A 27890-nucleotide genomic window follows, 5' to 3' on the forward strand; every position below is an offset into this window, starting at 1 on the left:
CTCGTGGGTGGCTCACAGTCTGGCGGTGACAATGGCAGCAGTGTCGGTGTTCCCTCTGCTGCGGTGGGTTACCGCAGTGAGCTGGCTCCCGTCCAGCCCCCTACCTCGTGCGTCCCCTGGGACCGGCGCTGCTAGGATGTCGCAGAAGAGGCAGGATTATCCTGCCATCCTCTCTTTCTTAACTGATTAACAGTTCTGCAAACATTCTTGGTGCCTGGTAATTTGCAGGCGCTGGACTCCCCTCCTCTCTTTCTTGGAGCAAATAAATACAGTTTTTGAAAGAGTATAAATATAGATTTGGGGTGTTTCTTTGGTGCTGCAGGTCAGAGCTGTTTTGATACAACATTGGAGATTCTTTTCCATGTCGAATCTTTATTTTTGTTCATACTGACAATTCTGGCATATCAGGACAGCTGCGCGTGCATTACTCCCTGTTAAAATATTCCATTGCTCGCTTAAGCCTGATTCTGTAGCTTTTAAGGGGATCCAGATCTAGTTTTGTACGTCAGTGCGCGCTAGCGATCACCTTCTTGAAGTGGCACCAGTGTAGCTGGCCTTGGGGTCGGGGCTGGAGGCGAGGGCTCAGGCAGCTTGGGGAGGTGCCCCGGGGTGCACGCGCTGTCCCCGTTTGCAGCCCGCACAGCACCAGCCCTCGTGGAGCTGAGCCCCTCTGCCTGGCACGCACTGGGTGCTGGGGAGGGAGCAGGATGGGAGAAGGCGCAAGCTCTGCGGTGTCCCAGGGGAGTTGTCCCAAGCACGGAGCACCCTCCAGGCAGTGTTTGAGGGGCCCTGTTGGGTGGGTGGGCATGGGGAGCCCCAGAGGGTCTCCAGGGTCCCCCCTCTTCCAGGCTGTACCTGAGAAATCCCTGGCTTTCGGTGATGTGCAAGTATCCCATCAGCGACAGTGGCATCTGGGGCTCCAAGTTCAGACCTGAGTTATTGTTTCTGTTTGACATGCTCGAAGGGTCCCCTTCACTGAGGCGTGGGGTCCCAGGCTGCTTGTTGAGCTGGAGGAGGAGGTGGTGGTGGGTGCACCTCCTTCCTTCTGATGGCTTTCTTCCACTCTGGTGTGGCCCCCACCCACTGATATGTTGCCAGTTTGGCTCCCTGTTGATGTCTACCCACCCTTCCCTTCTGTCTGATCCCAGCAGCTGCTGCGTGATGCTCTTGGCTTCTCCTGTGAAGCCCACCCAACCCTCCCTGCCTCTCCCAGCCCTGCCGTGTCCACCCTGCAAGGCGCTGGGCATCTCCTAGCAGCCCACTGCCCTGGCCAGGGCTGCTGTCCTCTCTGCTGCTCTTGCAGGCTCTGTAGAAGAGCGGAGCTTTCTTCCCTTGCAGAACGCAACCGACCCATGCAAGACTTCTGACTTTCCCAAATGCTCCACAGCCATGAGCCTTTTCAAAATGGAAAATTGGCTCCACTCGGTGACAACTTCACTGCTTGTCCTTGGCCGAAGTGAGACCTCCCCACCCCATCTCATTTTTGGGGAGGACCTGACAAGTAGGTGGTTTCGGTAGCTGCAGAAGCTGTGGGGATGTGCTGTGAGAACATTTAAAATGCAGCATGGAAGCAACAAGATCCTGGACTTCCAGCCATGTCTCTGGTGGGAGCCGAGCTCTCCAAATCTGTGGAGAGTGTTACCTTTGCCCCTTGGTTTTTGCTGAGTTTCCTTCTGCAGCAGCTTTGAGCATCCTGGTAGCCTGAAACCAGTGGTTTTCCAACCTTGCAAGACTGTTTCTGCACGTTTCCTCTCACTTCTTCCTTTTAATTCCACTTTTTCTAAATGCATTGGCACCCAGCAGCAGGGAGGACGGAGTTAATTACATAGCAAAGACCTTTTATCAAGCTGTGGATAAACCAGTAAGTAACTGCACATGCCTTTGCTGGTTGCCACTGGGCAGTGCTTCTGAAATGCTGCCAGGATTGGAGAAATGCTTGCAAGCCTCAAGACTTCTGCTCAGCCTGGAAAGAAGAGAGGCAGCTTTAACTCCAGACCGCGAGGAGCAGTTTGTCCTGACTGTACAATAACAGGAGGTTAGTTTTCAGCGGCAGTCTTGTGGCCCGGGCAAGCTGGGTTGCCATTTTTGCAGTGGTCTACTCCTGAGGCAAAGCCATTGCGTGCTACAACACAAAGACGGTGCTTTGGGCACCTGATATTTTTGGGAACGTTTTAAGCCCCATCCAAACTGGGACTGTCTGGCAGCTCTCTGGGTGGGGAGAAATGCCAACAGGGTGGCCACCCTTGGAGGTTTGTCCTACAAGACCTGCTTGTTTGTGTCCTGACGTTTTTGACACAAAGATGGTACTGTTGCTGGGGAAGGAAATGAAATCTGTGTGACATAGGCTGGACGTGATCAGAAGTTGTTTTTTTGCAGCAGCAAAGTTGACCTGAAGGTTCAGGAATATTCCAATACAATTTGGGATAGCGGGACATCTCCAAAGCAAGGAGACACATGTCCCCAGAGGACAGCAAAACTCAGGGTGATAGTGGTAGAGAGCAGCTGAGTGAGGGAAGGTCGTTGCTCGTTTGACAACAATTTGGGGCTGGCTGCAAAGGGAAGGGCTGGGGTTGACTTTGGTGGAGATGTCTGAGGCAGACAACACACTCAGCACGGGTTTAGGGATAATGAGATCCACCTGGTGTGTTACACTGAGAGGGGTTCAAAGGGTCTCTTAGAGGTCCCTTAGCACATCTCTTGTGTTGCCAGTCTGCTTTCTGTTGTTCATTACGCCTTCTTTGAAGTCTGAAAATCCCTATTATTTCATGGTCAATTTGCTGCTTTTTTCCGAGGCCAATATTGTCTTCAGCAAAGCTCAATTTCCGTAGGTTTTAGTTTGGTGGTTCAAGCCCTGCCATCATCCTCCAGCGTGGCATAACCAGAGGGTGGTGATGAGGGACATGAAGATCCTCCCTGAGCATTGTCCAGGTCCAGAGGGGTTTCCTCCAAGGACCTTGTGCCCTCCTGCAGCCCTGACCTTCTACTCCAGTCCCACCCAGTGTAACCCCACTTGGGGTACTGGTGGTGCGGAAGCCAGCTTCTTCATCGCAGCCTTTCAGCAGCAGTTGAATGCGGAGGGAAGTGGGTGTTTTTATTGCCGTTGAACGCTGGGGAAAACCGAGGAGCAGAGAGCTGATGTGACTCGTTCCAAGTTATGCAGTAAATAAGAGGCACGGCTGGGAAAAACCCAGGGTCTTCAGAGTCCCCGCTCTCCCCACCAGATCAGTCTGCCTCCCAAATGTTTACTAAAGAGACTGGAGTCTGATTGTTTTTACTTTATTTTTAATTTTTAGACGCTTCCTTCTTCAGGCTGTTTTCCCTGTTCCGCAGTGGCCAGTGTTTAAACAGCGCTAGCAGGAAATGTTTTTGAAATGTGCTTTAAAAAACACAGTTCTGCTAAGATGTTCTTTTTACTCCTGGTTTAGACAGAGGCTTAGGATTCACAAAGAATGAATCTCTTGTCGGTAGGAATAAGTTAGGCGGCAGTTTGTTTTGGACCTGTCCTCGTCATTGCTGAAGGCAGGACTGATCTGTGTGCTGGGCGTTGGGGGGGGTCACTTGTGGTCCTCACAGTAAAAAAGGCTTTAGAGTCAATTATATTCTGTACTCTTGTAGCTCCTCTCAAAGCCAAGGGTCCAAGCTGGACTCCTTGCCTCTAAAAAGCTTTGCTTTGACACAAGATATAGCTCCAGTGGAAATTACGGAGCTGATGCAGAAATTATTGGGTGAGGTTTTCTGGACTGAATTATACCAGATGACAAGGCTAGATGATGCTAAGTGTCCCTTTGGGTCTTGAAAGCTATGAATCTTAGTGGATATCTCCAAGCTTAAATTGGTGTATGGGGTTTTGTGGAAGCGTCATTTCATCTCGTGCATCACGAGCTGCGGCTCGGCTGGGATGATGGAGCCGTTGGAGGATGCTCCACGCGTCAGATAAGGGTCGGGAAGGACAGCAGCGCTGGCACGAGGGCTTGCTGCAGCCACTGCCTCGGTCCTGGGCATGCAGGTGGGGGAAAAAAGCATTTCTCTCTTGGGATAGTGTTGTCTTGGAAAGGTCAGGAGCATCATCCTGGTGTCTGGCTGCAGAGAGCAGTGCCGGTGCTGGCCGGCTGGGAGGGGAAGGCAGCGATCAGGCAGCAGACTGAAGGCTGGAGGTTCAGACCCGCGCTGCTCTCTGGGCCGAGTCAGGAAGCCTGTTACTGAGGGTGTTTACGGGGACGAGCCACAGGCCAGGGCACGGACAGCCGGTGCTTGGGGTGCACAGCACGCTGCCAGGCATCCAGAGGAGCCTGGTGAGCCACAGCACCCGCAGCATCGTCCTGCCAGGGAGCTGCCTGCTGCTGTGTCCAATTAAACTGCCGGAGTGACCCGGAGAGGCAGAAGGGGTTGACTCAGGGCTTGGCCGGGATCCTGGGACCGACATTGCAATTCATCCAGCAGAGTAAAACAAAAAAACAAAGGCGCTGGGATTTTTAATAAGTGTTTAAGATCTTGGATTTGTGTCTCATCAGTCATTTGATCCAGACGCAGGACTCGTATTAGTGGGTGGGAGAGAAATGCTGTCTGAGCATTAGACGCTGTAGGTTTCCACCCCGGCTGGGAAGTTATCATTGCGCCTGGTAGGAGAAGCCTATTTACAGTCGCTCCCTGTGGGTTGCCAGGCTCCTAGCAGAGCAGTTTGCACCAGATGGTCCCTGCAGCATCCTGGAGACGGTCCCCTCCAGATTCCTGGCTAAGAGGAGGCTCCTGCAAATCTCCAGCTCGGATTCCTGCTGACCCTGGTGTCGTCTAACAAGAGCATCAGCCATTGTGACAGACCATGCCCAACGTGAGATCCTCCAGCAGCCCCGAGCAGCAGAAAGGGCCAAGTGCTCCCACCAGTATTGTGAATAGCTCCTTCAGGGTATATGCGTGTTTTTTCAGGATGCCTCATCATAGTCCTTTGCAAAGCCTCTCGCTAATTTTGGGCGCAGAGCCTGGAGTTGGGTGAGCACCGTGCAGAAGCCCTGATGGTGCAGACATGCCCTTGCAGCCAGCGGTGGACCCGGGCATTTGCTCTAAAGGCACGACCCGGATCTGGGTGCCAAGGGCCCTGTTTGGTGGGTCAGAGCTGCTCACGCGTCAGCCTTTCAAGATCTGGAGGGGAAAGGAGCAAACAGCATCAGCCCTTTCCCAGCCGTGCTCTGCCAGCAAAGCAGCCACCGGTGACATTAGTGGGTGGGAGAGAAACCCTGCCTGATGACATACGGCATGCTGAGCGGGTTGGAGAGACCAAAGCAGTGCTCTGGCATGTCTCACCGCTGAAACGCAGCTCCTGCGAGCTGGAGGTGAAGCAGCAATTCCAGCAACGGTGCTGTTGGTGCAGCTCAGGGCTGCCCCGAGCACCCTCTGCCCAGCTCCTGCTGTCTCAGCAGACCACCGGGTTGGGCATAAAGAGCTGGAATTTTCCTCCGAGGAGAAGTGACCTTCAGCTGAGGTGACTCAGAGCCTGCCATTGGCATTAGCAGTAAGGGAGGTTTAGCAGCGAGAAGCTTTTGTCCTGCTGTGAGGCTTTCAGTCTGTAAGTGCAGCTGCACCGAGCGTTGTGCAGCCTCGTGATGCCTTTACAAGGGTTACAGGAGCTGATGTCTGCACAAAAGGATCTGGAGCAAGCAGCCGTGCTGCAGGGCATGCGGTCTCCCACAGGAGCCCGCTGCTGGCTCCAAGTTTTTTCCGAAGCGATGTCTAATGTGCCCTGAGCTGTCGAAGATGTAAGGTGAACTCAGCACCTTGAGTAGATGGCTGCAAGGGCACCAAGGCAAAATCAGCATCTGGTAGAGATGGTAGGGAGTCAACAGGACAGGGCTTGGAGAGACATAGGTTAAAAAAGAGGAGGACAAACCCTGAGGTCCTCCAAGAAAAGTAGTTGGGGTGTCAAAAGTACATGACACCCAAAGCGTTGTGGGTGGTGGGGGACTGGAGCGCAGAGACGGAGGTGAGGGAGGCCGTGGCAGGCAGGTGCAGTGCTGCTTTAGCTCCTGTCTCTCCAGGACTCTCTGGCAGGAGTGTCTGGAGAGCCCTGTCCACGGGCCAGGAGAGCGGTGCTTGCCTGTCACCTGAGTGACTTGTGAGAACATCCTCCTCCCACCCCACTCTCCCCTGTTGTCATCACTGGCTTCATCTTTCCTGTGCCTGGAGCTGTGTGGTCCTCTTTCCCCTTGAGGCATGTTTCTCCTCTTGTGTTTGCAGGTTGCCTATGGGACCACAGAAAACAGCCCTGTCACCTTCATGGGATTCCCCAATGACAGCATCACCAGAAAAACTGAGACGGTGGGATGTGTCTTTCCCCACACAGAGGTGACCGTGACCCTCTCCACCTGCTCCGGGTCCTCTGCCTGCAGCAGACCTCAGTCCGTCCTCCCTGTCTGGTGCTGGAGTCGGGACGTGCCATCAGACATCCCCTACTAAGCTGCTCTTCTCTTCCACTGCAGGCAAAAATTGAGGATCCAGAAACAGGGAAGTCTGTGCCTCTGAACACTCCCGGGGAGCTTCAGATCCGTGGCTACTGCGTCATGCTGGGCTACTGGGATGACCCTACCAAGACCAGTGAAGTGGTCACTGCTGAGAGGTGGTACAAGACGGGGTGAGTCTGGAAACAGCCCTGCTCCTCCTGATCTGATCTGTCCGTGAAACTTCGGAACAGCTTTTAGCACAGAGCCCTCGGTGCCAAGTGCCCCCGGAGATGGGGACAATCACTCTGCTACTGGTGCGATGGAGGGGCTGTGGGGGTACACCGCAGGGGCAGGAATTGCCTCCCCACGAGCCCTGATGTTTGTGTGGATGCTGCCGATGGCAATGCCTGGCTGTAGCAGGAGCTCTTTGATTTCTTCCATGTGTTCAGGTGGCGTCTCAGCCATTACCCTCAGGATACCCTGACCTGGCCTCCAGACCAGGCTGGGTGGGAGCATCAGCCATTCTTCCACCCAGCTGGGACAGGACTCGGAGTGTGGTGTCGTTGCAGGGACCTTGCGAGCCTGGATGAGCACGGCTACTGCAAAATTATAGGCCGTTGCAAGGACATGATTATTCGGGGAGGAGAGAACATCTACCCAGCAGAACTTGAGCAGTTTCTCCACACCCATCCCAAGGTTGAGGAGGTCCAGGTGAGTGAGAGGGAGGTGGGGTGGGTGACCAGCAATGGTTCCTGTGGTGGGAAGCCTGTACATAAAGCTGCTGGGACTGCTGCTTGGGACCTGGTTGTCTTCCCCTGTTTTCAGCATCTCCTTTTGTGTAATATTGGTTGTCGAGCGGGAGGGAGAGGCTCATGGCAGGGAAGGGGTGGGCAGAGCTCCTGGCATGGGGCACATTGGTTCGGGCAATTCCCTCGTGCACCAGCATCACGTCTGCAAAGTAGTGACTGTCATTCTGCTTCAGTTTTTAAACTGCCTGTCTACTTTCATAGCTCCCTCTGAAATTCTTACTTGGAAAGCAAGCTGGAAGGACAGTTTTTACTGATAATTACTAAACTCCTAAATCCAAAAAGACTCCTCCAACGAGTCCCCGGCGATGAGGAGTGAGACTTAGTTTCCCCCCTTCGCAAGACAGCAATGATTTGCAGCACTGAGCAGCTGCTCCCAGCCTGCTGGGATTGTTCTCCTCCAGGTTTTGTGCCAGACAAGTTTCCCCATAAATAAACCACTTATTTAGTCACTGTTGTGCCTGTGCCAGGCTAGCATCTCTCCTTGGAACAGTCCCAGTGCAGATGGGTTGCAAACCAGCCCTGTTTATGTAGTTTCTAGGGCTTTATGTCACTGCTCTGGACTCAAAAGGATCGACGTGTCTCTAGGATTTTGAGATACCAGTTCAAGGCGGGGGATGACGGTAGGACTCTTGTGAAATAATGCAAGCAAACTTTAGAGAGAGACCAGGCTTGGGAAGCCCATCTCCTGGTGTCACAGGCAGTGGTCTACTAAGATCTGCCATTATAAGGGTTTCAAATAATCCTTTAATTCGACTTCATCCCCCTCCTGCTGTTTCATCTGGAGATCCCAAAGCACTGGAAGCAGCCTCCCAAGCCTCACTGTTGGTTGTGAAACCTGTTGCCCCATTTTTTGGGGAAGCAGAGGCACGCAGAGAGATGACAGGTCCGTGTTGCACCTATGATGAGCTGCTGCCTGTCTGGTCTGACTCAGCCCTCACTCCAGTGACTTTGCAAAACCAAAGGCAGGTGCTGGCATCTGGGTGCCCAGCCTGCTCTGCCACCTTTCCTCTGGTGGCCACAGCTCCAGCATCCCGTGATATGGGTCAGGGCTCACGCCGTTTTTCCAGCACACGTACCCTGCAGGAGGAGAGGCATATCCCCGGGGGTCACACCATCCTTCTGTCCTAACCAGGTGGTTGGTGTGAAGGATTCGCGGATGGGAGAAGAGATCTGCGCCTGCATCCGAGTGAGGGCTGGGCAGGACTGCACCGAGGAAGAGATTAAAGCCTTCTGCAAAGGAAAGGTGGGTCTCCCACTCTTCTGAGCCCAGTAATTCAGTTCTGTGCCGGACCAGTACACCCAGTAGCTGCTGGGGATTTGCAGATGAAAGTGCAGGGGTTTAGAGCAACTGGGGGATCCAACCCTGGCTGGGGTAGTACCAGCTGGGCAGGATACGCTGTTCCCAGTTGGTTTTCTCTTCCCAGATCTCCCATTTCAAGATCCCGCGGTACATTGTGTTTGTGGGTCAGTACCCGCTCACTGTCTCAGGCAAGGTAAGAATGGGGCTGGGGCAGGGCAGGAGCCCTGGCCTCCTGTCCCGTCTCCTGTCTGAGCCTCTCCTCCTCCTCCTTTCTGCACTTTATTCCAGATTCAGAAATACAAGTTGAGGGAGCAGATGGAGAAGCACCTTCAGCTCTGAGCTCGGGAAGGCAGAACCAAAAAGGGGATAAATCAGCCCCGCTTCAGCCAACTTTGCGTCTCCTTTTCACCTGTGCTTTGGGCTACACGGTGGAGACCTCCTCTCCCCGACATCAGGCTGATGGCACTTTAAGTTAATAAAACAGAGTGCCTTTTTTCCCTGGTTGGGTTTGTTTCTTTGCCAACAGAAATACTGCGGTGTGAGGAAGGGATGCTTATTTCTGGAGTTCTCTCCTGTTACTGAAAGACCTTATGAAGGTTTTAAAATCTTGCATCTCTTTGAGCAATTTGGCTGCAGTCATTTCAGAGGACTTGAACATATGCTGGTAGATATTTTGCTGATATCTTAAGTCATAACAGCCTGGCCTGGCTTCCCAGGGTGGGTGAGTGCCCTCTCTGCTTGGGTGCTACTGAGACTCCTGGGTCACACAACACAGCTCAGTGAAATGACCCAGCTGATGAATGGGGGTCAGCTGAAATGAGGGGCAGGGGCTTTAGAGAGTGAGACTTTGCATGGGAAGGGGCTCCCTCAAGCTAGCTGGAAAAGCTAACCCTCTTCCCACACCTTCCCTGGGCCTTCTGACCCCACAAAGAAACTTCTCCAAGGTAGATAGATTTGGCGTTGTTTATTTTGTTGTTTTGGACAAGACAGACAGTAAGGATTTTGCAGAAATACCAAAGTTCCTGTCCCATCGGCAGTGTGAAGCAGAGCATACCTGGGACAGCATTTTACGGGAGTTATTTGGTACCTCCCAACCATGAAACACTACTCCGAGAAGTGGAAGAGCAGAGCTCCTCTTCCTTCCTGGCAGCAGTGTCCCACTCCAGCTGGGAAGCAGATAACGTTGCTGCTGACTCTCCCCAACCTCCCGGCCGTCTCCCTCCTGCTTTCTTCCCGATCAGGGCTTGTGGCTGGGCCTCCACCTCCGTGCTGGGGCTTCCTCCAGCGGGTGGGGGGAAACGGTGAAATGGGGAGGGAGGTGAAGCATCAGCGAGGCCTCGATCCTGGATCTCCCAGCTGGACTGTGGGCTCTACCCATGGAAGCAGACCAAGTGGACAACAAGCCCACAGTTCGTGCCTGCTTTCTGAAAGAAAAAAACCAAAACATGGGATGGTTTGTGTCAGACCCTTTCCCTATACCATGTCTCTCCAGCAAGTTCCTCCACCGTTCCCAAACTGCTCCTGGGGCTGGTGTCAGCGAGTTTCACTGGCTTTACCTCTGCCTACCCCAGAGTAAGTGGGATGTGCGCAAGCAAAACTCATGTCTCTTCCCTACCCTGGTTTTAGGATCCTTATAAACCTTCCTTCCTGGAGGAGGAACCATTACCTGCATTACAGCACCTGCAGCCAGGACCTTGGGGATGCAGTGGACCCCTAGGTCTGATGTCCAGGGAAGGACTTTTTACCTTCCTTTGCTTCCTGCAGCACTAACCCAGCTGCGAGACAGGCTTGCAGTGAGAGGAGCTTCTCTGGTTCCACCCTCTGCCCAGCCCCTGTGCTGCCCAGAAGCGCCCCATGTACTCACCACCGTTGGGGGTTTGCTGGTAAGAATCGAAGGTGATGTCAGCCCAGGCTTGCGGGTGTAGACACACTGCTGAGAAGCACAGCGAACACCAGTCACAGTCAGCACAGCGGGGTACAGGCTCCCCTTGCCCCATCCCTCCCTCCCTTGTGTCCTGGGAGCAGTGCTGCGCTCTCCATGGGTCTGAGCCCCACCAAAGCTTGGGTGCCCAGGAAGCTTTCCCTGCTATCCCCTTCCAAGGGCCCATCCATCCCTCGCTGGCCAGGATGCCTCCCCAGCTCCCCGGGACGACACAGCCCTGTCCGCGCGCACTGACCGGAGGGGAATGGCTGACCCTCGTGGCTGGCAGCATGGCCTCACGGCGTGGGGCTGCGGGCTGGCTCCAGGCCTTCTGCCTTCTCCCAACCCGCGTCCCGCTCTTATAGCGCTCGCTGCCCACTCGGAAACTCCCGGCAGCCGGGGGCTCTTCCCAGGGTTGGGAGGGTTGAGTCAGGGGTGGGTTACTCCGAACTACCCGCTCCTGGCCTGGAAACAGGAATTTGTGGCCATGGCTTTTGTCATAGGCATTTCTCACTTCTCCGTGGCTATTAATAGCGTAAATTAAGGAAAAGAATGAAGTCGGGGACCGTCAGCGCTGGGTTTGCACAACCCTGCGTGGAGTCGCGCCGCGGCTCCCTTCGCAGAAACGCTGAGCAGCCCCTGAACGGGAAAACCCTCCTCCAGCCTCGGCGGGGCCGCCGGGGGAAGCGGGTGCCGGGGCAGGTCCCGGGGGTGCCCGAGCCTCGGCGGGACCCTGTGCCCGGGGCGGGACCGGGGGAGGACACCGGCCCCGGCATCCCCCGCGGACATCCCCCGCGCAACCCCGCTGAGAGCAAAGGGCTCTGCCCCCGCCGCCCCGGCACCGCCGTACCCCGGGGGCCGGCGGGCGAGGCTCGGTGCCCGCCTCGGGGCGGGGCCGCAGCCCGCGGGGCCCGATGGCGGCGCGGGGGTGGCGGCCGGTGGCGGCGGCGGCGATCGCTGCGGCGCGGCCCGGCGGGGGCGGCCCGGGACGGGGTCCGGGACCGGGTGCTGCCTCGGAACCGGTCCCGGAGCTGGTCCCGGAACCGGCCGCCCCCGCCACAGCCGCGGTCTACGTGCACGTGAGCGGGGGACCCCGGGCTTGCACGCGTGGGGGTGCACGGGGACCCCGGGATTGCACGAGTGGGGGCACACATGGGACCCCGGGGCTTGCACACATTGGGGGGTGAACGTGGGACCTTGGGGCTTGCACACACGTGGGTGCATGCAGGACCCCGGGCTTGCACACATGGGGGGAGGGACCCCAGGTTGCACACGTGGGGGTGCACGGGGACCCCGGGACTTACACACATTGGGGGTGAATGTGGGACCTTGGGGCTTGCACACGTGGGTGCATGCAGGACCCCGGGGCTTGCACACATGGGGGGGTGAACGTGGGACCTTGGGGCTTGCACACATGTGGGTGCATGCAGGACCCCGAGCTTGTACACATGAGGGGAGGGACCCCAGGCTTGCAAATGTGGGGGTGCACGGGGACCCCGGGCTTGTACACATGAGGGGAGGGACCCCAGGCTTGCAAATGTGGGGGTGCACGGGGACCCCGGGCTTGTACATATGAGGGGAGGGACCCTGGGGCTTGCACACATTGCGGGGTGAATGTGGGACCTTGGGGCTTGCACACGGGGGTGCATGCAGGACCCCGGGGCTTGCACACGTGGGGGGCATCCCAGCCTCACACATGTCACGGGGCACACGGGGGGCTCCCCTGCCATGTATGTGTAGGGGGTGCTGAGGGGGTCCCCAAGCCGTGCACGTGAAAGGTGGCACCCATGGGGCACACGCCTTGTGCCCGCAGGGCAGGTGGGGAGTGCTGGGGCCTGTGCATGGGGCTGGGGCTGTGTGTGTGTCCCCCCCCCAAAAGCGGGGTGCCTGGGGGTGGGGGTGCAGCCATCCCCCACGGTGCCCCGTGCCCGCAGTGGCCCTACTGCCGCAAGCGCTGCTCCTACTGCAACTTCAACAAGTACGTGGTGCCGGTGGTGGACGAGGCGGCCGTGCGCACCTGCCTGGTGCGGGAGGCACGCACCCTGCTCCGCCTCAGCCAGGTGAAGAGGTGGGTGCATGGGGGGTGCACAGCGGGGGCGCGGGGCCCTTTGGCACCTGCCCACCGCCTGCCCACCCTCTGCCCTACAGCGTCACCTCTGTCTTCTTCGGCGGGGGCACCCCCAGCCTGGCCAGCCCCCACACTGTCGCAGCAGTGTTGGAGGCTATTGCAGAGGCTGCCCGCCTCCCTGCCGGCACCGAGGTCACGCTGGAGGCCAACCCCAGCTCTGCCAGCACGCCACACCTCGCCGGCTTCAGGGCGGCCGGCGTCAACCGCCTCTCCATTGGCGTCCAGGTGAGAGGGGCTCCCCCCGTCCCGTCCCGTCCCCTGCAGCCCCCCGTGCCCCCCACTGCCACTGCGCTCCTTCCGCAGTCACTGGACGACGCCGAGCTGCAGCTGCTGGGCCGGGAGCACACGGCGGCGGAGGCGCGGGTGGCCGTGGAAGCGGCGCGGCGGCTTTTCCCCGGCCGAACCTCTATCGACCTCCTCTTTGGGCTGCCGGGGCAGAGTCAGGGCGCCTGGGCCCGGACGCTGGAGGCAGCGCTGGGGCTCTGCGATGACCACGTCTCCCTGTACCAGCTGACGCTGGAGCGGGGCACGGTGCTGGCAGCGCAGGTCTCGGCGGGGCCCCTGCCCGCACCCCCCCCGGACCTCCTGGCTGACATGTACCAGACTGCTCGCACCGCACTGGTGGCCGCTGGCTTCCGGCACTACGAGGTCTCCAATTTTGCAAGGAAGGTGGGGTGCCCCCCATGCCGTGCCCCCACATGCCATCCCACCCCCCCGTCGTGCTCAGCCCCCCCTCACCCCATGCAACCCTCTCCCCCAGGGCGCCCTCAGCACCCACAACCTCTCATACTGGCGGGCCGAGCAGTACATTGGCGTGGGGCCGGGTAAGCTGGGGTGACGGGGGGACCGGTGGGGGCATGTGCGTGGCCACGTGTGCCCCCTGCACCCCGTTGTGTGTGTGTGTCCCCACTGTAGGGGCACACGGGCGGTTTGTGCCATGGGGCGAGGGCGGCCACAGCCGGGAGGCCCGTGTCCAGACGCTGGAGCCCGACGCCTGGATGCGGGAGGTGCAGAGCCGGGGGCACGGCACCAGGAGGCGGGTGGTGCTGAGCCCGCTGGAGCAGTGAGTACAGCCCCCCCCCTTCATGCCCCCTCCCCTGCCGTGCTGCCCCGCAGCTCCCCATGTGCCCGCAGGCTGGAGGAGGTGCTCGCCCTGGGGCTGCGCACAGACGAGGGTGTCACACACGAGGTGAGGAGCCACGCGTGGGGGACCCCAGCATCGACCTGCTGCTAACAACCTGCTGCTAATGACCGGCGTGCAGCGCTGGGGGCATTTCTCACCCCACCTCAGCCTGGAGGCCGTGTTCGGGGCGCTGGGGGAGGCGAAGGATCTACAGCAGCAAGGCTGGCTCGTCCTGGATGGCGGGTGAGCCCCGGGGGTGCCGTGGTGGCCAAGGGCTCCCACGCAGCACTGGGGCTCAGCCGCCACTTCTTCCCCAGCGGCCTGCGGTGCTCGTGGGAGGGCCTGGCGCTGCTGGACTCCCTGCTGCCCGACCTGCTCTGCCAGCTGCAGCGCTGCTGGGCCCTGCCAGCCGCCCCGGTGCACCCCCGACAGGGAGCTGCACCCGGCTGCGGCAGCGGAGCCCCGAGGAGGAGCCCGACGGGGGACAGGGCCAGTGGCGAGGCCGTGGGGCGCACCGGGCTCGCAGGGGTTGTAAGCGGTGGCAGTGGAGAATAAAAAGCAAGAACTGTGCACTGGATAAGGGGCTGATTGGAGTGGGGGCGGCTCCCCCTGGGCGCAGGGCCCGGCGGGCGGCCCCTCCCCGGGCGCTGGAGGCCCCGCAGGCCCCGGTGCTCGGCGTTGCAGGCCCAGCTAGGCCGCTGTGGGACTGCGCATGCGCAGCAGAACTCCGCCGCAGCGGGGCGGGCAGCTGGCGCCTGCGCGCAGTGGGCGGTGCCGTCCCGCCCTCCGGAAGCGGTGCCATAGAGGGGCGGGGGGAGGCGCCTCTCTAGGCGGCGCGGGCGGCTTCTCGGTGGTGTTTGGGCGGCGTTGCCATGGCGCCCGGGCGCGGAGCGGCCCGGCGGGATGCGGCGGCGCTGCTGGGGGCCCGGGCCGGTCCGGCGGGAGCCCCGACCCGCCACCCCCCCGGGTACGGCCCAACGGGGGCCGCGGCTAGGGCAGCGGCGGCTGGCGGCCGGGCCCCGGGCTTGAGTCGTGCCCTCGGCGCGGCCTGGGCCTTGCTCGCGCGGCCTGGGGGTCCCCACCGCTCCCGAGCCGTGCGTTGAAGCCACCGTAAACGGCCCCTTCCCCACGCAGTGGCCCCCCCTTTTCTGTTACTATTTGGTTTTTTGTTTTGTTACCTGGAAAGGCTGCATAATGCCACGTCGGTCACGGAGCCAGTCCCAGCTGGAGGGACTTTCAGGTTAAGGATAAGGGGAGAAACAAATCCCCTGTGGGATTGCCTCAGCTGCGGCCCTGCCTGGTGGCGGCCTGGGCCGAGGAGTGCTGGCCTGTGCCCGGCTGGGCAGGGGGTTTGCTATTTAAGAGCTGGTTTGCTATTTAGGAGCTTCTGAAAATCCAATGGCTTGCTATCTGAGTTGTGCTTAGTGAGTGTAGTGCAGCTGTGCAGGGAAGCTGTGCGCTTGCAGCTGGAGTAGGAAACTTCCCAGGAGCTTGTTCTACCTGCGGGAAGCACAGGCTGTATTTATCTCATCCATTGTCTCTCATCTAGAATAAAGCGTGAGACAGTTGAATCCTAGTGACCCACTTTGGTCCTAGTGGCTTCTCAGAGTTTGACCTAATTATAAGAGATGCTGAATTTAATTGTTCTGTGCAACCTTAAAAAAAAAAAAAAAAAAAAAAAAAACAACAAAACATAGCTCAGCTGGAAAAGAATAACCAGGCTGAAAGAGGAAGATGGGGTTTCCTTGGGAGACTGAAGAGGAGGTCTCTTCATCTGTTTTTCAGACAAGAAGGAAAAGACACATGAACTGTCCTCCTCAACAATTGCAGAAGAGCCTGAGCCCTTTTCGTGTGTTCTGCAAGGAGATGACATCCAGGCGCTTGCAATTAAGGTGGAGGACCTGGAGAAAGTACGTATTTTTACTGATAGAAACAGCTACCTTAACTGATGCTCTCCTTTCATTTTGTGTGTTTAACAGAGAGTGCTGTCCATTTACTTAAACCAAACTCCACTCTTGGAGTTCAGTTCTCATTCCGTTTTGTCTATCCTGCTTTTGATGACTTGTCAGATCATCAGGTTTCGTTGCTAAAAGTAAAGGATTGTGGATCCTTACACAGTCTTTTCAAGTGGAAGAATAAGTCATCTGCCTCTTCAAAATTACGTTTCTAACCTTCTGGTCTAATAAGATGTCTAAATTGTTTAGTAACTATCACGGCATCCCTTCCAAAACTCGGGTCCAACTCTGGGACTGGAAGCATTTGACACCGAGTGGCACAGGAGAAAACTATTGGGAAAGTGATTTAAAACTCTCTGTTCCCTGCCCCAGTTATAAAGCAGAGTCCAGAAGAGTAAGACAGTAACTAAGCTGATATCTCCGCAGTTGTGTAACATGCCTCTTAGGGGAGGAACAGCCTGTACTGATACGACTTCTCTGTGTATCCTAGAAGGCTCAGACGGAATGAAGATGAGTCAGTAAGTACCTAATTGCAGTGTGACTGTTTATTTTTCTGAAGCTCCATGCTCCACACCTTCCCCATGATGCTGGGAGAATTCCAGTTAGGAGGAAATACCTCGTTCGAAAATACCGACCCAAAGAGACAAAGAAGGCAGCACATCTCCTCGTAGCATATCCTACTTTCCTAAAGGCACCCAGGGAACCACTGACTTTTTCTGGTAGGGTTAAACTTCACCCCTTAGCTTTGGGTTTTGGGTTTGCTAAGCCCAGCTTTAGTGACCTGGCTCTGGGGTTGTTTTTTTTGCATGTGTGTTGTAGGACCAGGACTGTTTGATGATGGCTGTGAAGAGATTCTCCCCCATCACATTTTGGGAAGTCTCCAGGAGTTCAAGATGGAAGCCTTGGCCAGAGGAAACACTCAGGTTGGTTTATAAAGTTACAAAAATGTTGCCATGCGGCTCTTTTCTAGAGGTGGAGTGTGGTGCCTACAGTACCTTTTGATGCTTTTCAGCACCTATCAGGAACGGGTCAGGCCTGAGGTGTGGTTTTCCCAGCCTCATCATACTCTGCAGGGAGGGCTTGCCTTCAGAGAAACTGCACCAGCAGGTTTTGAAGTCCTGTGTGCAGGAGGAGGTCATGGAAGGAAGAATTACAGAGGCTTCCTCTTCCATATGTGCGTCTGCTGATGGCGTCAGGCTTGCAAGGGAAGAGCTGGTGTTGCAGCAATGCCATTGCTCGAGTCTAATTACTCAGATAAATCCTTCCATTGTTTCTGAGTGTGTTCCTAGTGCTCTGGTTTTGTTCCTCTCAGAGTGATAAGGTAAAAGCACTGTCAGTCTAAAGAATTCTTTTCTCCTCCCCTCTCCCATTCTCATTGTGGTGGCAGTGTGTGCATAGAGAGGTTAATTTAACACTTCCTCTCTCTTCAGATAGCAGATTTTATTGAGGTTTCTTGTCAAGATGTTACTGCAGCAGCTTTAAAAGAGGAACATGGAGGAGAGAAGAAGAAAAAGGTTCATCAGACCCCACCAGCAGAGCACAAAGCTCTCCAGAACTGGCACCGCAATATGGCAATCAGGAAAAAGCAGGAGAAATATCTAGGAGGTGAGAAAAGCTGAGGCCTTGTTCTGTGAAATTCTGTGTGCAGGTGGGGGAGTTTGATGGCACCACAACAAACTGTAATGTCCATAGCCGACCGGGGTTAGTACTATTGCCGTTGCAGTCTACTTCCATGTTCTCAGAGCTCCCCACGCTGCTAGTGCTAGTGGCCGTGGATCCTGTAGGGAGGTGAGCTGGTGGTTCTGGCTGGGGGAAGGAGAGTGGATTTGGTGGGGGACAGTGTAAGGGGGTTACACTGGTGAAGGGTAAGCTCAGAAGTGCGGCACCAATGATTTGACATTCCTTCTTTATAGAAATTCTTCAGAGGCCAGAGAATGAATTGCTGATGAGCATCTCAGAGGATTACAGGCAAATCCAGGAAGAACGTGACCTCATTGACCGGAGTCTCCCTGCCCTGCTTCCTGGCAAGGTGAGAGCCCCACTTCCTCTGCATCTTGATTGCTCTGTTCTTGTGAAAGAGCTAAGACAATGGTGTTGTGAGTAACATCTCTGAAGATCTGTCATTAGATATTTATCAAAGCCACTCTTAAGTCCTTCAGCCTAGTATGCAAGCAGAGCTTTCGGTGACTTTAAAACTAAAACCATAAACTGTGCTGTCCGTAGTAGTTAGAGGAAAGCGGTGGTGTGCTTTGGCTCCTTGCTAACGAACTGCTGTACACAGGCGAGTGCCATTTCTTGATTATCACCAAAAACTGGCATGCACTGGGAAGTGGCATGGGGACGTGCCACAATTGCTGTTCCAGGGACAGAAAGATCTGATAGCTTCAGGCTCGAATTTTAGTCATTGCCATGGAGAAAGGGGTATGGGTAAGTCAGGAGGATTATGAGACTATCCTATGTTAAAATTCTTTTTTTTACATTTATAGCACTATCAAAGAATTTGCATTTGTGTGAGGCATTATTTTAATATCATTCAAACTTCATGTACCACTAGAGAGAAGAAAGTTCTTCTTTTGTCTTTGACAGCAGCCTGATAGAAATTTTGGCTTGCTCTGCAGAAAGTGATAATTTATAGACTTTTAAAATATCGGTATAAGCAGAGTTAGACCTCCTTCTTCTTTTTAGCTTCTAGTCCCTGTGAAAATAGCAGGCAGCCGTACTCCTCTGAAAGTGTCAGTGGGAGCCTTGTTTTCTGCCCTAGGGCTACCGAAGAGGAAGCGAGTTCTGGAGCCAGCCTGAACGTGTTGGCGATGAACTCACCGGTCTGACGATCACACTGACTCAGAGAGAACGTGGCTACCCAGAGCCAGTCACTCATGTGGGGAAACCCCACACTGTCCTCATGGAAATGGGTAAGGGAACATTGCAGAGAGGTGATTCCACAGAAATGGGGTACAAGTGTGGAGGGAGCAGCAGAAAGACATAGTGACTCCTGTGAGTACGGAGGCTCACGTTATAGCTGTCCCTTCTGACAGCTGCAGCACAAGCTACTTCCCAGTCATCTGTTGGACCTCCTCTTTAAAACACCCTGAGACCAAAGTGTGGCAGAATGTGAAATTCTGTGGGTATGTAGACAGTGAGCTCTTGTATGGGTGTTTCCACAGGTCTGAAGCCTCCAAAGAGGATCCCTTTCCATCTAACCTGGGATAAGAGTCTTTTCCTGAAACAGCGACGGCAGGAGCTAAAATCTATCCTAGAGGAGCTAGATTTTTATAAGCCGGTAAGACTAGAGGAGCAAGGACATTCTTTGCATCTCTAATGTCTTGTCAGATGCTGTAGAGTAACGTAAAACTGCCAAGGACTGGATCTGAAAAAGCATTAGGGATCTAAAACTTAGCCCCACAGTACTTATCTTGGAAGTTCCCCCATTTCCAAAGGGCCACACCCATGAAAGAGTTGTCTAGCCTCCTTATGTATTGCATGGAGTGGGCTAGGAGTCTCAGAACAGGATACTGAACCAGCAGCGTGCAGCTGCCAAGAGCTAGACAATAAAAAATCCTGCCAGATACTGGTCTAGGACTTTCATTTAGTGCCTCAGGGCAGAAGGAAGACACCCTTACCCATGTGGAAGACATGCATCTGAAATAATCTGAAGGCAGGTAGCCCCTCCTTCTAAAAACTGAACAAACATCACCTTTTTCTTTCTGAAACCTGGCTCTGGGGATGAGAAACGTGTGTGAAGGAGATTTTTCACATCCATGCATCATTTGTAGTGGGGAGTGCAGTCATCTACGGTTCTTGGGAGACACAGAGTTGGTACCTTCCTGTGTCCCTTAAATGTTCATTGGATACCTCTAAAAAGCATCATAGGAGCAAGATTTATCAACTTCACTTTACTTGACTTGGTATATTTGTCTGGTATTTTAACCTCCTTTCTATATAAAAAGAGAAATTGTGAGTTGGTCTTTTTTCTGTATGTCCAGGATCTGGATGGACTGGAGGTGATTGGTAAAGGGCAGCCGTTCACATCTGTCTCAACAGAGTCTTTTCCACGTTCCAGGGCTTCTGAAGAGTCTGAAACCCTGTAAGTTTTACTTCAAGACAGAAATAAAGAATTTTGGGTATGTACCATCAGTCTGTAAGGGTATCCTTCACCATCCTTATCCAGAACACAGAGTCTTCTCCACTGGGGCACAATAAAAGGCATATTCTAATATTGAAGTCACCAGATTTAGGAATCAAGCAGTTCCCTAGTGCCTTGGGGGCTCATGCCTAAGGAGCAAAAATCAGAGAAAAGGTTTTTTTGAGACCCTTCCTCCAGTCTTCCCTCTGTGTGACTCCAGAGCTTACATTAGACAGGGTGGGGATTCTGCTCTAAATTACCTCCATCTGGCTGTCTTTTTCCAGCCTTCCACCTCCATCATCAATTTGCCTTTTGTCCCTGTCCTGTCTATGTGTAATGGACACAACCTGAGGGCCTTTTCTCCTTATTCAGTCATGAACCCTCAGCCTTCCTTAGGCAGGTATCATTCTTTAATGTTCTGGCTGTCCTGTCCTCCTTGATAGTGACAAGTCGTTAGCTGGAGTTTACCACATCTGCAGGGCTCTGCCCCTAAAGAGATGACTATGTGGAAAAGCATTAGTCGGGATTATTTCTTACAGGATCTTGTAAATCACCTCTGGTTCTCCCCTCTCTGAAAGTGAATTTCACTCCAGGAAAACGCTGGCTTTTGTTTTCTTTAGCAGTGACTCCTTAAGGGACTACCCCAGTGTGGTTCCAGAAGCAGTACTGGGTCCATCTTTAGATTTCTGTGGGCAGCCTGCTCGTTGGATCAACTGCAGCACCTCTTGCAGGGTAATTGTGTGCTTTTTATTGTTTAGTCAAGCTAAGCCTGCTTGAGTTCCCAAGTCACAGCTGTACAATGAGTGTCACTCCCAGGCCAGAGAATGGGGGATTTATTCTGAACATAATAGAGTATCCTTACGTTTGCTCTGGAGAGATGTAGAAAACAGGGGTTGCTCTCTCTGTGGTGTGAAGCTCAGATTCATAGGCGCTCTCTCTATAATGGCCACTTCATTGGACCTGCCTTACAAGTTATTTGTGGTATGACTTCAGGCAAGATAAATCCTGCCAGATAGAGTAGAAATTGTTATCTTTGCCTTTTTCCTCTTCCTTATAGGATGAAATTGGCATTGCTGCCCGGCTCACCTTTGAGACTTTGGCTGGTGAGAAAGCTGAAAGCTCCCTGACGGTGAGCAATGATGGCACAGCTGCCATCTGGTATAACTGGATGAGGCTTCCCCAGCAGATTCCCTCCAGAGAAACCGAGGGGAAGAGGATGCAGTGTTTTTACTTTGATACTAGACCAGGTATGAGAGCTGCTGATCTTGGAGACCTTTGTACGTGGACCAGAGAGCACATATTCAGGAGTTGTCGGAGATGCTGAGTCTGACTAATGGCAGAGCAAGCCTGTTGGATGATTCTCCTTAGGAGGCCACCCTGGGCGTCAGAGCTGACTCACACCAAAAGAGGTGTGCGAGGCAGATCCCTTTCATGGGACTTAAAGGAAAGGAGGTTGCTCCTACTCTGAACGTAAATGGGTGGAATATTGAGAAGTGAATCATTTTCTGATGGCAAACTGAGCACAATCTGCCAGAGAGAGTACTGAGCTTGCTGTAAAAGGAGCGTGCAGTGGAAATAACACCAGTTCAGTAACATGCTGACTGGGAGTAAATCTGGAAGGAAGAACATAGCTGGATGAGGTTGGCTAACTAGCTAAGCTATGGGGAAAGAGTCTCGTACAGAGATAAGGACACTTGGGGTGGGGTTGGAAAAGGGTCAAGTTAACCAGGTGGTTTCTCGCAGACCGATGCATTTTCTCTCTTATTTCAGGTGTAATTTTGCCTAGGGAAACTAGGAAGTTTTCCTTTCTTTTCAAGTCAGAGAGAGCAGGCATTTTCAGCGAGTCCTGGGAATTTAGGACACATCCTCTGTTATTAGGAGGAGCTCTGCTGCAGGTGACCCTTTGGGGAATTGCTGTGTACGAGGATAAATTGGCTGACCTCAGAGAGAAACTGGAGGTAACCAAGCATGTAACTGGGTAACTGTGAGCTTTGAATTTAATATGCAAATAGAGAATAAGGGTGGGAGTGGATGACATGGTATTTTTATTGCTGTGCAATTAGGGCTGAGAGTGAGATGATTATTGATTTACAGAACATCTGTATATACTTGAGCAGGTTTGCTAAATAAAATGGAAGAACTCTGCCGTCTATTGTAATGTTGTTAATAAAGACATGATTGGGTCTCCTAAACTGTTCACACTGGTTCTTTTAAAGAATGAATTTTCTGCCAGTAAGGGATTTCATTGGTTACTTAGTGGGGATGGGGTTATGTGTCGTACAGTATGATATCAGTTAAGGTATAAATTGAAAATTATACTACGCTTTGGAAAGTATAGTATGGGGGGGGGGGTTGTGGGCTTTGTTTGAAAAGCTGTTTTAAGTATTCCTCCGCTTAGCGGGGTTTGCAGTTATTCTTGTCCATGAAACCCTATATAACATATCCATGCGGTGGGTGTGAATTTGTTTGCGTGTCCGTATTTGGAACGGGGACTCATACTTACTGTTCTTGTTGTGGTGCCTCAGAGTGACCTGGCTGCTCGAGAAGGTGCTACTATAGTAGAAGAGATTCTGAAGAAACTTCTTGTCCAAATTCGGACCCCAGAGCGCACCCCATCTCCTGTGGGTGCCTATGTCACAGAGGAAGAGTTGTTCCACCAGAAGAATCCCGAGGTGAAGTTTGCTATTTGATGGGCTACACAACTGAAGTAGCAGGGAGGGAAGACCCATAGGGCTGGTGCGTCCCTGGGTTTCTGGAGGCTGGCAAGGTCTGCCATGGTAGCTTTAACAATTGGGTTTGTAGAGGAAAGGCATAGCTCGTTTCACTGTCTACCTTTTCCCCGTTATCGCAGTTGCATTATCAGCATCGAGTGGTAAAGCAGCTGCATGAACTATGGAGACAGCACATGACTGTTCCTTCAGCCTTTGAGGAGAAGGTGCCCTCGGGCCAGAAGAGCACTGCGGAGGACATGCAGTACCAGGAGAGTACCTCAGAGGCTCTCCCTGCTCAGAGCAGCACTACAGAGGTGCCGGGTTGGAAGAACACGCTAGAGGAGGCTCTGAGTCAAATGACGAATGTGGAAGAGGAAGAACCAGGCCCCTCAGGATGGAACCTTTCCTTCGAGGACTTTAAGCAGGTGGTCACTCCTGTTCCCGCTAGTGCTATGACAAGCTGATGGTGTTTTCTTTTCCCTACAAATAGCCTGGCCTACCCCAGTGTGAGCCCACCCAAAGGTCTGCTTCCAGTGTGCTGTGAGTTTGAGATGATTTGTGATGTGTGTCGCAGGAAAGCACTTCAGCTCTGCTGAACACACCCTCAGTGCTCTTGTAAAGAGACTCCCAAGAGAGGCTATGAGGGCTGTTGTATGAAGAAGAGAACCAGGCAACGTAATAGATATTTTAAGCTCTTCCCTCATTAGCTTTCTGTCATCCCAGGACTGAATGCGGGGGGCAGGCTAATCCTACAGCCTCCTGTGGCTTCCCCAAGGGCTCCTCTCCTTGGAGAGTCCTTCCTATTCATCAGAGCACTAAGGGGGCACTCATGACAGGCTGTGGATAAAGTACAGACCTCCCTAGATTAAAGCAAGAGTGGTTTGGATTCTGTCAGCAGAGTTTTTCTGTAGTGCTCTCTTGGAAATCTCTCTGCTGCTTTTATAAGTAATCTTTACTTCAGGGCCTTTTAGCTTGCTAGAATCCCTGTTCTCGAGCACACCTGTGATGTTGCAAAGGGGCTTACTGTCAGTCTAACTGGGGGGTCTGGGATTGCTCCCCAGATCTTAGGTTGCCTGTGCACCTTGGCCAGATCCCAGCCATATAGGAAGCCACGCCTGGGTGTGTAAGTGCCCAGTGCAACCTGGTTTCAGACTGGTGTCTGGGAAGAGAGACATGGTGTGCTCCATTGAGTTCAGGGTCCACGGACTGGGAATGAAGACTAAGAAGCATTCGCTCCACGGACCCTGTGTTTTCTCTCATGTCAGGCTATAAAGTCAATCCCCAAGGAGGAGCAGCGAGAAGAAGCACTGACCCAGCTCAGTCAGGCAGCACTGGAGCTGTGTGTTGAACAGAGGCCAACTCAGTCAGACCTTTTGTATCAAACCTGGTGCGTTACCTTTGCAAGATAAAGCTTGTAAATGTATCGTGTGATCAACAGCCTTAGCACGCTCTGTTGCAAGTGTTGTGATTCAGAGCGCATGTAATTATATGAGGTCTAGAAGTCGCCTTTACACTCTTTTTTTAATAGATTAATTGTAGCAGCTGTCTAGGACCCAAATGCCTTTTTTTCTTCCCTTTTTTTTTTTTCCTGGCAATAAGTTTAGAATTTTAAATTCATGTAATTTTGGGGAGTATACAAGATTATTTCTGGTAAGATTATTCTAGTCTGTATTTATGAAACCTTTGGGTAATTTTCTGTACCCTGTTACGCAGACAACTGTATCCTCCCTCATACAGTCTCTCTGTTCTTTGCTCAGGCTTTCAGACTGTAAACATATCAACAGCGTCTAGTTGCTTCTAAATTAGAAGGATGCAGGTTCCTCTTGGTAAACACAGAGAGCAGGTTGATGCTGATGTACCAACATGTGTCATGTTGAAGAGCAGATCTAGTTTCACAGTAATATTTATGGGTCCATATGAGCCCATTGATTTGCAAACCATTGAGACCTCAGAGGACTCAAACATGAGGAAAGTCATTTAGCTTCCATCTGCACAGATTTTTAGATGGTGGGTGCTATTTTATTGGTCTTGTTGGACAGAGCAGCTCTCAGCTGTGAGGTACCTTCACTCCTGGGCACAGGCTAAGCCGAGGTGGCAGTTGCTGTACTTGTCTCCCTTCTGAGTCTGATACTTTTCTCAGTCTCCAGCTGTGGCGTGAAACAATTGATGGTCTGGTGAGTCACTCTCTGAAGCTGAGATCCCTGCTTGGCTTGCCTGAGAAGGACACCTATGTAGATGTTCCAGAGGAAACAGGTAAATGGTAGTTCTAGCACAGCAACTGGTTTCTGTGGACTGTTGGAAATCCAGAAAATGTGCTGAAATGGTAACTTCAGCAGTTCCCCCTGAAAGCTTTTATAAGAAAACGCATCAGAAAAAATGGCAGATTGTGTGATACTAATTGTGATCTGTGGTTTGGTGTCACTGAAAACCCACCACACAAATAAGCCTTTTAATTGAGCTAGATGGAGCCATGGTTTTCACGCAGACTAGCCCAGAAAACCCTATCTCACTATTAGCTGTTTTACAGGCTTGTTCTGATATACATCTGAGATCTGCTCATTCCTTGTTTAAACAAAGTACTCTTCAAGGTATTGTTTTTCAGTGCAGTATAGCTCAGATTAATAAAAAGAGGAAAATACATTGCAAAAGTAACGTACTTCCACTGCGTGAGTGCGGTGGGCTTGTCTTTCTGGATGAGAAAATTTTGCTTTTGGGTAATAAAAATTCTTTCTTTTGTAGTGGAAGTAAAGCAACCTATAAAAGGAGAAAAGGAAGACAAAATAACCATTAGGAAAGAAGAGAGAAGGTCATTTGGTGGTAAGGATAAAGAAGGCAAAAAAAGAACAACAAAGACAGTGGGGAAAGAGAAAGAGGTATGTGTTGGGATGTCTGTTGAAACCTAAATGCTGCGGACAGTGTGATCCATTCTGAGGTTGCATATTCTGAGCTTGAGCTGATTTCCAATCCAGTGAAAGAGGTGCTGCTTCTGGGAGGTGCATCTTACAGCAATCTGAAAGGTGTTCTGACCTATGTCACTTCTCTTTTTTTTTTTTTTTTTTTTTTTTTTTTTGTGTCCATCCCTGAATAGGAGCAGCCAAGCAGCAGGAAGTTCAAAGTAAAAGATGAGAAAAAGCTGAAATCTTCCACTTCATCGCAGGAGGTGAAAGAGGGAGCGCAACCTGTGGAAGCTGTAACTGCAGATAGAGTAGAACCTCCTCAGGAGCAGGAGGACCCTATTTTGTTTGGGACATACCAGGAAAAACTTTATATTGAAGTGAGTCTGACCAGAGTTTGTCTTTGTTTCTTGGTTTTATTCTTTGCTTGTAAGCTTACATTGAAGCTTAGGTGGAGAGGTAAGCATTTCGTTAAACTTGGAAAACTGACAAACATATGTCCGTAATTCTGTAGCAAGGTAAGTGTGAAATACAAGGTAAGACGTCCTTTATTCCAGCCTGGAATCTGTTAATGTCAGTCCAGCCATCACATAGCCACATGCGGGATTTCTGTCTGGGATGTCTTTAGCATGCTTGCGGACTCTTGAGAGATCAGCGGAATTAATTGTATTTCAGATAATGTTAAACACACTTCACAGCCAGAAAAGTTATTACTAGAGCTAAGCACTGTTAGGAAGCAGCCACTTTTATGTGGTTGTGTGTGTGCCCATACATTAGCGTGCGTGAGAAACCATCTCTCTGTCAGTCTCATCATCAGGATTTCTTCATGTGTTCTCACTGTAACTATCTTCTGTTAATTTCTGCTGCAGGTTTATGGGCTGCTGGATTCAATGGTGAGCAAAATGGTTTCTTTATTTGAGGAACTAAAGAAAAAAGGTGCTCTAAAATGGGAGAGTGAAGGCCTTTGTAACTAGAAATAAACTTATTTTAAAAAAATAAATAATGTTATTTACACAGATCAAGTGGAGACTCTTCTTTATGAAGTGAGGCACTGATTACAAATACTGGGCTGCCTCTTTTCTGACATGCTGTGATGCAAGACTATTGCTAGATCACCTGTTACTGCTACAGATGATCGCTTGCCAAGAAGAGACAAGGCAAGAAATACCACAGCCTCAGAAACCATTAAGAGTAGAAAACACTGGCATTTCTGCTAAGGAAGAAGAACTTTAAAAGCGCCAGTCAACACGAGATAGGTCTTACTCTTTGATTCTCAATCTCGCTTGGCTAGCAGGTGAGTGAGCAGAGTGTCCCTTGTACTCATGAGCCCGGGACAGTAACTAAGAAAAATTCATCCAAGTTTTTCTCTTATTCTTGACTACTTGTCCAGTCTCCTCGCAGGACTCGCTGATGGCAGGCTTCTCTGAGGCATTCTGGATCCCAGTGAAAACGTGCTATCCTAAGGGGTGTGCCACCCTGCCTGGTTTTGCACCCGTGAGTTTATTTCTTGTGCCGATCTTCCCCTCTCTTTCCATCCAGCTCACGGTACCTATGCCCCATTCTGAGCCAACTCTTACTTGCTTCCTTCCAAGACTAATCACTCTTGAGTTAGAATGGGTGAAATTCATGCTGTAAATATTGTGAGCATGGTTAGGCCTTGTGTTGGAGCCGCCCCTCCTGTCTCTGTCAGCCTGTGTGTGCGTCTGGGCTTATCGCCGCTTTCTGCCTGGGTTTCCTTGTGCATCAAAGCTGGAATGGAGCTTTTTGTGGAGGCATCCCAGGTCTGAGTGTCGCACGCTCTGCAGCTGGGCTTGGGTCGGAGCAGGTTTCCACGGCAGAGTGAGCTGGGTGCAGGGTCTCTCTTGACCTGGCGTGAAGAGAGACCTGGCGTATGTCGGTAAAGTGCCGTCTCCCTGCTAGAGCAGCTGGACGGCATTCCCCGGAGGGGCTTTGGCCCTGTAGAGAAATGACATCAGTGTAGATTATTAATTGGGGTTCTTAAGCAGCAGATGCATATCCACGCTGAGCATTGCTGTTCTGCACATCGCTGCGCTGTTGCACCAGGCGTGTGCCTCGGGCACGTGCTCTGTTACGTTGGCAGCCACGCTGACACACGTCTCGGAGCTGCACGTAGTGTAAAATAACTGTTCCTTCTGCAGAATTGTGTTCTTTTGCTTTCTCATTTTAACTCGTATACCCTCTCTCCAGAGACAGCGTATTATTCCCCTGGGTTCCTGGCAGTACCATGGCAAAGCACAGCTGGGTTTTTTGGTTGTTTTTTTTTTTTTGCTGGCCAGGTGAGGCCCCTCATCTTTCAAGATGCTTTCTCTTATTGGGGTGCGGGGAAGCACTTTGGCTTCTGTGAAAGCCAGGAGCCTCCTCTGGCTTAGCGGGCATGAACCCACAAAGGGAATGTCTCTGCTCAGCATTCCTGTAGTGAGAATTTCAGCAACATTTGGAGTATTAGAAGGAAAAAGGCCTGAAGTTGGGGTGTG

The 27890-nt window shown here is 52.6% G+C and overlaps 3 protein-coding genes across 3 annotated transcripts in view; all 3 read left to right on the forward strand.

Annotated features, from left to right (window-relative positions):
- ACSF2 (acyl-CoA synthetase family member 2) overlaps positions 1-9028 on the forward strand; it is a 37989-nt gene extending 28961 nt beyond the window's left edge. Inside the window, exons 11-16 of the mRNA XM_059828081.1 lie at positions 6229-6336; positions 6471-6622; positions 7001-7142; positions 8373-8483; positions 8665-8733; positions 8829-9028. Of these exons, the coding sequence (XP_059684064.1) occupies positions 6229-6336; positions 6471-6622; positions 7001-7142; positions 8373-8483; positions 8665-8733; positions 8829-8879 (633 nt within the window). The 3' untranslated portion in view covers positions 8880-9028. The remainder of the gene's footprint in view (positions 1-6228; positions 6337-6470; positions 6623-7000; positions 7143-8372; positions 8484-8664; positions 8734-8828) is intronic.
- Positions 9029-11375: 2347 nt separating this feature from the next.
- RSAD1 (radical S-adenosyl methionine domain containing 1) lies at positions 11376-14267 on the forward strand. Its single transcript, XM_059828390.1, has 9 exons — positions 11376-11540; positions 12396-12529; positions 12610-12814; positions 12893-13258; positions 13350-13413; positions 13505-13652; positions 13724-13778; positions 13852-13955; positions 14030-14267. The coding sequence occupies exons 1-9, from the start codon at positions 11376-11378 to the stop codon at positions 14265-14267; spliced, it is 1479 nt and encodes a 492-aa protein (XP_059684373.1).
- A 348-nt stretch (positions 14268-14615) lies between these two features.
- Positions 14616-27334, forward strand: MYCBPAP (MYCBP associated protein). Its single transcript, XM_059828391.1, is given in 20 exon segments — positions 14616-14679; positions 15498-15622; positions 16227-16386; positions 16487-16590; positions 17098-17272; positions 17581-17696; positions 18429-18579; positions 18832-18947; positions 19651-19751; positions 20411-20522; positions 20848-21037; positions 21561-21748; positions 22316-22462; positions 22642-22926; positions 23767-23888; positions 24642-24754; positions 25241-25374; positions 25590-25775; positions 25910-25984; positions 25987-27334. Coding segments are annotated over 20 exon segments (2790 nt in total). The 3' UTR covers positions 26113-27334.
- Positions 27335-27890: the final 556 nt, after the last annotated feature.

The sequence above is a fragment of the Gavia stellata genome, chromosome 22, assembly GCF_030936135.1.
Source record: "Gavia stellata isolate bGavSte3 chromosome 22, bGavSte3.hap2, whole genome shotgun sequence".
NCBI lineage: Eukaryota > Metazoa > Chordata > Aves > Gaviiformes > Gaviidae > Gavia > Gavia stellata.

Bases quoted from the DNA above. Each gene is read 5' to 3' on its own strand.
- RSAD1 (XM_059828390.1), top strand. From the start codon at position 11,376: ATGGCGGCGCGGGGGTGGCGGCCGGTGGCGGCGGCGGCGATCGCTGCG. The intron at 12,815-12,892 runs GTGAGAGGGGCT...CTCCTTCCGCAG, and splicing joins GCCTCTCCATTGGCGTCCAG to TCACTGGACGACGCCGAGCT. The intron at 13,956-14,029 runs GTGAGCCCCGGG...CTTCTTCCCCAG, and splicing joins TGGCTCGTCCTGGATGGCGG to CGGCCTGCGGTGCTCGTGGG.